The sequence below is a fragment of the Chenopodium album genome, chromosome 11, assembly GCF_948465745.1.
Source record: "Chenopodium album chromosome 11, dcCheAlbu1.1, whole genome shotgun sequence".
Lineage (NCBI taxonomy): Eukaryota > Viridiplantae > Streptophyta > Magnoliopsida > Caryophyllales > Amaranthaceae > Chenopodium > Chenopodium album.
Genome location: NC_137844.1, coordinates 8,493,074 through 8,505,585, shown reverse-complemented (window position 1 = coordinate 8,505,585; position 12,512 = coordinate 8,493,074). Strand labels below are relative to the sequence as shown.

General features: G+C 26.8%; 1 protein-coding gene across 1 annotated transcript; it reads left to right on the top strand.

Annotated features, from left to right (window-relative positions):
- The first annotated feature begins 11,891 nt into the window (after positions 1-11,891).
- On the top strand, positions 11,892-12,512 carry LOC145566221 (uncharacterized). The gene has a single exon (XM_081625704.1). The coding sequence runs from the start codon at positions 11,892-11,894 to the stop codon at positions 12,510-12,512; it is 621 nt and encodes a 206-aa protein (XP_081481830.1).

Below are 12,512 nucleotides of genomic sequence, written 5' to 3'. Positions count from 1 at the left end.
TTTATTTTCTCTCTCTAAAAATGTTGGTGGTAGTTTGGAAGGGGTGTTTGGAAAAATGGTGGTTTAGGAGGAATGGATAGGCCAACAACTAGAGACTGACGTACTACTAGAGGAGGAGGTGGATTGGAGTTAGAGTTGGTTTTATTAAATAAGGTGGTTTTTATTTTTATTTTTATTATTTTTTTAATAAGATTCTCAATATATATATTTTCAGGTATTCTTTAAACGGTAACGTTTAGTATTTTACACTAATGTAAAGTGGAGGTTTATATATTTTATTCTCCGTAATATATGTACTTCCTTCGTTTTTATTTAGTTGCAACATACTCCTTTGGCACGCATACTAAGCAAAATATTAGACTAGGTAAACGGATAAATTAAATTACAAAATTTTAACACCTATAAGAAGAAAGGGATAAGTTCCTACGGTTTAAATTTCATACCTTAATTCATTTATTTATCTAGTTTATTCACCTCATCGATAAGCGTGATAAAAGGTGTGTTGTAAGTATAAAAATACAGAGGAAGTATATATTTTCACAAAATTTATGTATGTCAAAGAGGGGATATATTCAAATATACAAATGTGCTAATTTGTGGCTTTATTTGAAAAAAGTTGCACAACATGTAATTTTTTTAATTTGAAATAGTTATCACGTACAAACTAATTTTTTTTATTTTATTTTTTTATAGATTGTTTAATATTAAAAGTATAGTTGATTTTTTATTAGGGGAAAAAAAATATGTTAATGCAATAATGTTATGCATAAATTATTGCAGAGTATATTCAATCATTTTGACTTTTGACATGATTTGACCGTTATCATAACTCAAACAAACATTTCTAATTCCAAGAGTCCATGTATAGGATAAGCCTAGCCACATCTCACATGTACAATAGTTTACAAGCTCAATTCTCCATCTCCATTTATAATTTGTATTGGTCTTGTGGCTTTTTGAAAGGAAAAAAATTCTATGGTAAAAGATATTTTTTTAACTTTATGGTTATTACAGTTTTATTGTTTAGTTTCCAAGAAATGAATAAATATGTGAAATTGACTTTCTCCTTACTCTAAAGAACTTAGCTAATAATTTGAAGTTGTAGCGCATGTTGGAGTTATGTATTATTATGATTATGAATCAACATTATTGTAGGCCATTATCATGACATTAAAACTTGGACTGTAAGCATGGTTAAACTATGTTTTCTTCATGATTATGAAATCTTTAATTGCATAATTATGAATTTATGATCATCCAATACAACAAAATATGAGTTAACATTAGATTTGAGCCATTTTTGGATTAAGAGTTTAATTAAGAGCTGAATTTTGTAGTTTATTCTTCAATTTCTGGCATACCATATTAATTGGTAATGAACTAACCTTTACTTGCAAGAAAAATAAAAATAATAGATGTATGTAATATAGCTTTTCACAAGGCGGCAAGCAATGTATAAGAATTTAATTGGAAAATTAGATTTTTACTAAATTGAATATTGAGTCATGTACAATCTATTCACTATAGTTAGTCAACCAATACTTTAGGGGAAAAAAATAGTAAAAGTCAACCCACTTCAAAAATTAGAAATATATTACTCCTTCCACTCCCTTTGAATTTCACTACTTAATGATATTTTAAATTATTTAATTTGCTTGTTTATTTATATATTTATTTATGACAAAGAAAATTCTCTATTTATCTATCCACTCAATAAATTTTTTTTTTTTCAAGGAAAAATAAAATCCATATCTTTAAACAACTTTCTTTGATATTCTCTTAAGTCTTCATTAAATAGAAGAAAAATTAGTATGATACAGTCAATTTACCTGATATGACTTGAAATAATTCCAAATAATAATGTTCAAGTTCATGTGATCCACTACTAAGTACATAGCTGAATTTGCTAACACATTTGAGCTGTCTCATTAATATTTTTGGATATAGTCTACTTATAACAAGTGGCCAACTTCAACAGGAATAATTTTTCTAACCAGTGCACAATTTTTCATGAACATTTTGAAAGTTTACATAATTTAAAAAAAAAAAAACAAACAAACATAAAATAAAATAAACAGTTTTTTGATAGAGAAATTCTAAATAGGGGAACAACGAATACAAAGGGTTTATAATTCATTTCAAATAATTAATATGCAAATTGTAATAATAAGACAAACAAAGTAATTGTTGCTCATACAAAAAACATGCATTAAGATAAGAGAATGATAGATCAGAGTTTGATGTTGATAAGACTTTAAGATAAGAGAATAATAGAGTTTAACAACTAGTTATTAATTGCACATAAATAAAAGTATTGTGCTCAAAAATATGAATTGAAAATTTTGAAATAGTCATGTATGCATGACAATTAAAAATTGAGGGATTAAACATAAACCATATTCTCTTTTACACATGAAATAAAAGTTTACAAATATCTCACTTATTTATTTCAATAAATTTAAATTGGATTACTAATGGAAACAATTTATATATGTTACCCGTAATATTTTTCTTATAACTATTTTTGAAACAAATTAAATTCTTACATGTAATAATAATTGATGATGAGATGTACGTTTGTTATTCTCTATGATCTCCTAGATTGAATTGATTCTATCAAATGTTCCATATACAAGAACAATGATTAATTTAAACGGATTTAATTACAAGTCACGAGTATTGAATATTGAACAATAGCACCTCATTATTACCAATTAAATTAGATCATGACATCCACTTAAATAAAACTATGAAAGTATCATTTATTAATAAGTAATTCAACTCAAGTTTCTTCCCTAAAAAAAAAAAAAATCAACTCATCAAGTTTCTTAATGACATAGTTTTTTTTGGTGTTTAGAGAGCCACAAGGGCGGGGTGAAAATCAATCCCAGAATCCCCTGTACATAGTTAGTATTATAGAGTTTTAAAGTAAATTGACCGAGGGTGAGGTTAGTTGAACATCTCAATTGGTGACTTGGTGTGACTATATTTGGAGTTATGTTTTGGTTGGGAAGGAATACTGCCTAAATCACTTCTACTTCAAATTAGGTAAGACAACAATTTTATGCATTTTTGTGGCTTACCAAACTTAAGATACTTAACCGACTCACCTCAATGGAAAGAGGAAATAAAATAGGCGATACATTGTTTTCATTGTACATAATCATAAAAGTTACACAAACTTTTAAATAAAACGGATATTCAGTAATTTACTGAACATCCGTTATAAAGTGACAATAAAATGTGCAAAAGTTATACTAAAACGCACAAAAGTTACCCTGACATATATAAGAGTTATTTATGCTTCATTGATAAATTTGATAAAAGTGACACTAAATCTGACAAAAGTGACACTAAATCTGACAAAAGTATGCCCGATGTACAGTAAATTACTGAAAACCGGATGTATACAAAAGTTTTCCTAAAAAATAAGTTTTTAATTGCCTGAAGTTTCTTTCAAATTAAACATTAATTATGAGTTTATGACTCATTTTTGTCTCTAGAGATACATGTCTTATGAACAATAATTATCATTTGATTGATAATACTCTAATGTTAATTCTTAACATAATTATCACAAACGTATATTGTGTGCTTTCCAAATTATTCGTAAAATATATGAAGTATTACATATTTACATATGGGGAAAATATATCACAATAGTATGTTTTCCTATATACTTGCGGAGTACTCCGGAATATATAATCTCTCTTGATACAAAGTATATTATCAAACTAGCATAGTGCCCGTGCGATGCATGGTTTATAAATCATCTTATTAATCCCACAGTAAAAAAAACAAAAATAATTCAATTAGTAATAAAGGGTTCATTTTCACTAACAATTTAATTATTAAAATTTTGAAAATTTTGTTTAGTCGCAGTAATGACTAATACAAAATTTACGGAATGTGATTTGAATAATATTTTATGTCATTTGCATTTGTTTTATTTTATTCGGTTTTTATTTTATTTTATTTATTTATTTTTTAATATAATGTTGTTTTATTAATTGAAAAATAAATGAATAATGCTCCACCAACTATATAAGAAAAATAGACATAGTCATTTCCTATCCCGGTCAGGAAAAACTAAATTTTTCTTGTCATATCATCCGCTTTAATAGATATATATATATAATATAATATTTGTTTTAACCGTCACAGTCACCAAATCTATAGACACAATAATAACCTTATATCTTACATATTGTATATAAATTTTTGGCATATTTTTGGCTAGGAACATATTGATCAACTTTTTGTAATAAATTATTTGGAATCAATCAAAGTGAATAAAATATATTTTGAATTCAATATTATTAATATAACAGAAACTAACCAAAAATATGCAATAAAATATATCAAGTCTTTGTTAGAGATAATAGTACAAATATAAGACAAACGAATCAGTGATTGATTAGAATATTCTAATTAACAAAATTACTATATATAGAACATTATAAAATTATTGCCAATAATTGTTATATATTTAGTATATCATATTAGCACCCGTGCAATGCACAATTTTATTTTGAATCAAAATATTACTCCCTCCGTCCTTTTATTAGAGTCCACTATTCCTTTTTTGGCAAATCAAAATTAAATCCCATTGTTAGAATCTTTCCCTTTTTAATAAGTGGTTTTTATAACCTCATTCTCCTAATTTAATCCCCAAATTATCGTCAATTTTTACTGATTTTTTTGTGCCAAATATATTTAATAAGTGGTTTTTATAACCTCATTCTTCTAATTTAATCCCCAAATTATCCTCAATTTTTACTGATTTTTTTTGTGCCAAATATTTTTGATAATTATTAATCCGCCAACATATATTCTCTCTCCTCATTCTTCTTCTTCTTCTTCTTCTTTTTAGGTACTTCTTCTTCTTTTTGGCATTTATTAACCTCTTTTTTCTTTTTCTCTCACTTGTTATTTAATGCCCTTTGATACGTCCAATCACATGGTTTAAGTAATCTACAAAAACCTTAATTCCCGTGAAAAATGAGAAATTGGACTCTAATAAAAGAATGGAGCGAGTATTTTTTTTCTCCAAATTCTTAAAACTAATGGCATTGTCAATATATGAATATTATAGTTTTAAACACTGAGTAGTTGTTGTAAACATTTTACTCCGATATATATATTTTCCTATCAAATGTCTAATTTAATTTGCACTCTTCTCGTTTAGATTGGTTTTTGCTTCAATTTTTCTTATGTAAAAAAAAAAAAAAAGAAAGGGAAATGTCATTATAAGAGACATTGTAAAGAAAATGAAAGGACAATTAAAGTTAAATTTATATTCAAATTTCTAAATTTTTTCTTAAAGCAACATTTCAGCTTAATATTCGGTATTTGTCAAGGAGTAAAACAACCGATAAAAGTAATCATAACGCTATTTTGTATTGTAGCTCTATTAACTCCATAATTGATCTCAAACTAAAGTCTACTAGTAATTTTGTTTAATTTTCAGTAGAAAAACAATATTAGGCTTTCAATATACGGAATATTTTGTTTCCTTATGCCACTTAAATCATATTTATTCAAATTATTTATTTGTAATTTGATGACATCGGTGAATCATAGATGAAGTAAATATTGGAAAGATATTACGAGTTATTTGTAGTATTAGAGTAAGTAAAGATACATAGTTACACTAAAAATTTTATTGAGTAACATTTAAGAATACAATACACAAAGTATAATTTATTGCTAAAAATAAAATACAAAATTTTGTTAGGAAAACATGAAAATCTTATGCATGTATAGAACTTGCTTTTTATTGATAGATTTAAGTTTGAAGTTTAACAAAAAAAAATTATGCTTGAATAAGTAAATAATAATTATTAGAAATATTTATATAAATAAGACAAGTAAATGAGGGAGTGACATTTGTCAGTTCATATTAAGGCGTTTGTCTTTTAGTATAGTATATAGATATAATAGATATAGATAGATACATTCCAATTATTGAATGTCAACCTATATGCTCTCACTATCTCATGGTTCCCTATTAACATTAACATAACATTAACATAATATTTTCATCAAAAACATTAACATAATATAATCTCAATTTGTAATTTTTTTTTTCTTCCCTTCGACAGTGTGAGAAATTCCACCTCAAGATTTTTTTTTTCTTCCCCTTTTTGGATAGACCAATAATGTACATAAAATATTATATAAGGCTTGAAAGCGTGTACATGGAGAATTTTTCAACTAATTAAATTTAGAAAAGTGTTTAATTATAAGTTCTTTTATTATTATATTAGTAGTAGTACTCTTTCAAAGTAGTTTTCAACATATTTATTTTGAGACATCTTAACTACTAACCGTAAGTGTAATTAGCCATATCTTAACAATCAATTCCTTAAATAAACAGATTTATCGCCAATAATAGTACAACTTGTTTGTTTTTATGTTAAGTATTTCGTAGAAAAAAGGTGTCAAAGAAGCAACTCAATCAAAAAATTAAAGTCTTAAACTGATGGTTGAAGCCCAAATAAGTTTATATACTCTTTTGAAAGGTATAAGAAAGTTTAAAAATGATATATGTGTGTTTTATATATTTATTTTATTTATATTTTTTGACATAAGCAAGGTTAATAATGTTAAAAATAACCATTTAATTCTTTCAAAAAAGTAATCACTTAATTAATTTTGGTAAGAATGATATAGATTCTTTTAGTGGCATAGATGATGTATTTTAATGAATTAAAGCATAGTTTATTTATTTATTTATTTATTTATTTATTTATTATTATTTTTTTAATTGTGTTAAATAACAGATCATTAGTTATTACTCCATACACATAAATGATAGATATTACATGCTCTTCCTACTTTAAGATATATTTTTGTAAAATAAAATTATCTTAGATATCTTTTTACCTATATTTTTTTTTTTTTTTTATCAAAGAATTGCATTATTAATCATTTGTATTTTTATCTTTAATTTACCTCTTTTTTTACAAAATATATCCTAATTCTAAGAAAAATTATTATATTACTCCCTATGTGTGTATTCTTTATCAATAACTTTCATCAAGTTTGTTGTACATACTATAGATACTTCCATTTTGTTTTAGGTAGTAATGCCTTATTTCGATTTTTTTTTTTTTTTAAAGGAAGAAGAATATTATCATTAATAAGTAGCCATACAACATCTACTATAATAATAAAGATTTGTAAACCATAAATCTAGAAAATAACATAACTTTTATAATCAAAATCATTACTATTTTGCATATCGGGCATAGCTCACACTCCACCGCTTCAAATTTGGCGCGAGCAGTGCTTCAAAAATAGTTATAACATGTTTTAAAAAAAAAAAACAAAACATTATTTTATTCAATTGTGAGTTTCTCTTTATCTACATAATAACTAAATTGCCTTTGATCTTTCTCAAAAAAAAAAAAAAAAAAAAAAAAAAAGCCTTTGTTCTCTACATTTTAGGATGGTAATACACACGTATTAGTCTTTTGTTGAAAACGTGCACATGTAACATAATGTCCAATTTCATGTACAAGTATTGTAAAGTGGTTGTGAGCCCAATACATTTGGGCCAGATTTGTTATTGTGGCCTTTGTGAGTCTAAACTCTAAAGTTTTGGGCTGATGTCAGTAAAAATTTCCAAAACAACTAAAATGCAAATCAAGTCAAACATTTTTTTTTTTTTTTTTGTTTTGTTTTTTTGGACAACAAGCAAGTCAAAATTTAGTTGGCATGGCAATGGTGCACGGTTTCATGTGCACCAAAGTAATTCGGTATGGTTTACAATCCAAGCTCAATTTAAGATAAATAAGAGCCGGAGAAACTACCTCAATTTCTGTTGCAACTTAGGGTCTGTTTACATCAGCTTAATTTTAGTCAGTTCAGCATCATTTATTTCAGTTCAATTCAGCTCAGCTCCAATCAGTTCAGCTCAGTAAATGTGAACAGACCCTTAGAAAAAAAAAAACAATTAATTTAATACTAGTATTAATAAAACATATTAGTAAAGAGTGTTTTTCAAAAAAAAAAAAAAAAAAAACATATATATATATATATATATTAGTAAAGAGGAGCTCTACGAGGGACTCCTTTCCTACTTCGCTTCCGATATGAATGGCCAAAGTCATTGCTTAGCATCTTCCCATCGGCCTCCTCGAGTATCGCAAATGTAGCCAATCCCTCTAAATCGATCTTTTGCTTCTTCGTATTTATGTTGTTAATACCTACAGCTTTTCTCTTCATCTTCTTCGAAGGCAGTGTGACTTGATTTTGATTTTTATTTTGAATAAGTTGTTTCTTCCAATCGTGGTGTCGTTGCAAATCATCATCAGTACAAGTAATCTTGCACTCGATCGAGCAAAACGAGTATCCCTCAGCTGGCAGAGTGTGCATACATTTAATACAACAACGACCGTTGTTAATTATCTTAATTTTTTTGTCATCATTCTTTTTCCTAGACTTAGGGAAATAAATGTTATATACATTTATTTTAAACCCATAAATCTCAGAAAGATCTATATCATGAATAATATCTTGTAAAATAGGTACGATTTCCTTATTAATATATCCGTAACTTCCTGAACACTTCATAGCCCTCAATACTCGAGAACCTTCATGAAACTCATCCACCTCCGACTTTGTTAAACTCCTTCCTCTACATTTAACACAGAAGTAGGCTCGATCGATAATCACTTCTTGTTGACCTATCCTCTTCTTTTTGGTCTTGAATTCCACATTTAATAAATCTTGCACCAATGCATTTGATATCAAAACGTGTCTTTGCTCCTTAGGAAGAATTATTCCACTTTCATAATACTTTCCTCCTGTCATATTTTAGACCTGCATGCAATTAAAAAAAAAACAATTAGGCTAGTAAATTAATTATAGTCCATTAATGAATTAAAGAAATAAATTTAAAAAAATTACAGCAACAAATGAACAAGTCTTAAGGACTATATATGCATCGGTGTTACACCATTAATTGAAACCAAATTTTTTTCGACTACTTTAATTTATAACCAACTAAAAGATAATTGAAATTAATTAGCATGTTATTTTAAAAATTAAACGTGGAAAATGTTCATGCTTTAAAGAACGAGAACATAAAAGAGATTTTTTGAGAAGAAACCCTAGATTGAGTATTTTAAGTACTCCAACTTTTTAAAAGATTAAAAACCTAAATTGAGTAACTTAAGTAATCCAACTTAAAAGAAGTAAAAATAACCCTATATTGAGTATTTTGAAGAGCCCTAAACTGATGAGTATACTAACAATTACTTAAACAAACAATTAACATGAAATTATTCTAATTAAACTAATTAAAAAAAAAACTTGTACTATCTTTACCTCATAAATCTAGGTTGCTGGTTGATTAAAAACAAAACTTGTACTCCGGTACTTACCTCAAAGGTGTCGACGACGGAAAACAAGGTTCTTTAAGATCAGAAACGCCAATTTGGAAAACGTTTTCCAGATTATTGGAGACGTTTTGCAAACTTTTTTTTTTGACAACCGACGTTTTGCAAACTAAGGAAATATTAGAATAAAAAATATGATGCTATAATGAAGAATTCAGAATACATTGAAAGTATAGGCTGTAGAATATAAATAGAAATCTAAACTATAATAACAGATAGTAAGCCGACTTAATTCTTTCTCTTTAGAAGTGTATTTGTGTTTTGGTAAAACTTGTATCACAAGTATCTCAATTTATTTAAGTGAAATCTAATACCAAATATATGATAAAAATCTACGTAGTATATGATAATTTTTTTTTTTTTTAAAACCTAGTATATGATAAATTGATAATATACAAAAATAATACTGTACTCGTATTAAACGAAGAGAAGAAATTTTTTATAAAAGTCAATTTTTAATACAGTAACAGGTTTCAATAATAATCAGAGTAGGAAGGTTTCCAAAAAAAAAAAAATAAATCAGATTAGGATGTTAGAATTGATTGTAACTTCAGCTGACGTGTCCATGAACGGACAATTTGATGAGGATATTAGACATGATTGCAACTTCATGGAGTTTTGTGTCGTCTCATATACACTGTCAATTAAGTTACTTAGATATTTTTTTCTCTTAAATTAAATTATCAAATTAACTTTTTTTAAGAAAACAATCTAATATATAATTGTAGAGTAAGTGAATGAGGAGCCTCCAAAACCTTAACCAAGCTTCCTCATTCACTCCCACCTAAAAAACTACTCCCTCCTTTTCCTTTAATTCAAAAAAAAAAAAAAAAAAAAAAAAAAAATGAAATATACATAGAATACACCCAACTACTATCTACCAACTACTCTCCAATCAAATTAATCTAATCTAAAACTAACTACTTGTAATTTCAACGGAAAAAAAAAAAAAAGAAATACACTAAATGCAGTTATCTCAACAAGTCATCATCATTCAATTCCCCTTTCATTTACACTACCCACACATACACTATTCCTTAACTACACATAAATTATGAAAGCTTAGATCACTACTATAGTACAATATCCGTAGTTAACCACAAAAACAACCACAAAAAAAAAAAAAAAAAAAAAAAAAAAAAAAAAAAAAACAACAACTTTGGGGGAAAAAAAAAAAAAAAAAAAACCAAAACAACAAAGGCCTTATACTTCGTATTCATAACAGAGAAAGAGTATCATTGTCAAGGTAAGTTTTAATTCTCTATTAGATATTTCTTGGATTTTGTCATTAACCTTTGTTGAATGGTAAATCGAAGTAATTTGGTTGAATTTATGCTGTTAAGATTTTTGATTAATTGGTTGTCTCAAATTGGTTTAAAATGCTTTGGGAATTTCTGTTAATATTTTGTTAGCTTAATTTTTCTAGGATTCTGAGATCTTTATGTAGTATGTTTTTGGCTTTTAGTTTATAGGATTTGCTTATCCTTCCAAGTAGAGTATCCTTCCAAGTAGAGGTAACAATATAATTTACATATATTTTAACTTTACTATACTTTATTATGTACATATATGATATATCATGCAAGTTTCATGTTTACAAATAAAGTATAGTTGTTTTTTTTGCTCTAAATTTGATGTGGGTATGTTTCATCATTTCATGATTTATTGATTTATATTTCAATTTGTTTGTGTAAGTAATCAATAATTATTTGGTTTTTATCCACTATTATTTTAATATTTTTCCTAATAACACATACTACCCAAAACTACCTATTTAATTATATTATTCAATAAATTTCTTTTTAGAAACACCAATGTTACAAGGAATTCATATTATAACTGTGCATTTTTTTTTTCCTAAATTATGTGCCCTTCAACTTTTTAATTTCACCATAAGTTCCACTACTTTTATCTTTTTTAATTTCATACATTCCTATCAATAACTTAAAATGTGACATTTTATTACCTCAAAAAAAAAAATAAAATAAAATATACATCATATTTTTCTTTTTTTTTTAGTTATATTTTTAATTTTATTTTTTTATGTTATATTTTTATTTTTTAAATCTTATTAATAGTTATAACCCGTGCATTAACACGGGCACATACTAGTTAATTCGCAATAAACAACAATTTGCCGTATAATGTTACTCGTATTATCTAAGGATAATATTTAAAAAAATTAATTCAGGCGAAGTTTTTAATAATGGGATAAACAATCAAATTTAGGAAATTATATTTTAGATAAGTTGTTGTTTCCTACAAAAAGTACCTAGTTATTTATATCTTTATCAAAAATCCTACATTATATTAAACTCTAATATTTGTCAAAGAATAAAAAAAAAAAATTAGTTAACTCTACTAGAAATCACTATATATTTGAGGACCATTAAGTTGCCAAAGGAGAGTGAGGAATAGTTTAAGTGGTTAGAGCTTCCCTCTCGGTCCAAGGTAATCCTGAAATCGATTCTCACCAGTAGTAAAATGAATGATTTAGAGTTGATGCACGAATTGCTTAATGCAGAGTTCTCTACTACTCATGACGGTAATAAAAACGATCGTGCCTTCTTTTGTATCAATTGTAGAGGGAGGACTTTGACAAAGAAACAAGTAGATGATGATCATAAAACTCATCTAGTGTTTCGATGTAGGGTCTGTTCACATCACATCGGCTATTTAGTAAAAGATATTGAAAAAGTATTTGATCTTTCGGAAGTATGTACATACATCATCAACCGTGAAAATATTTGCTATCCAAAATCTAGAGCTACTAAACCGATTGATAGAACCAACAACAATAAAAACAAAGCTTATTGTGTGACATGTAACTATGTTTTAATAAAGGATGTAAAGTTTTGCTCGATTAACTGTAAGCTTATTGGTTCGGATAGTGGGTTGCAACAGCATCGTGGTGAGATGCTAGTTCAAAATCAAGTACAATTGTCATCAAGGGCTGCAGAGAAGAACAACAAGAAGAGGAAATTGATTGACAAACTCGATACATCAAGAACAACCTCTAAGGCCGCAGAGAGGCAACAATGTTCTATTATTAGCTATAGGAAGAAGAGTAGGAAGGGCATCCCTCATAGATCTCCTTTGTTCTAA

Excerpts from the sequence above, each read along its gene's own strand:
- LOC145566221 (XM_081625704.1), top strand. The coding sequence starts at position 11,892 with ATGAATGATTTAGAGTTGATGCACGAATTGCTTAATGCAGAGTTCTCT.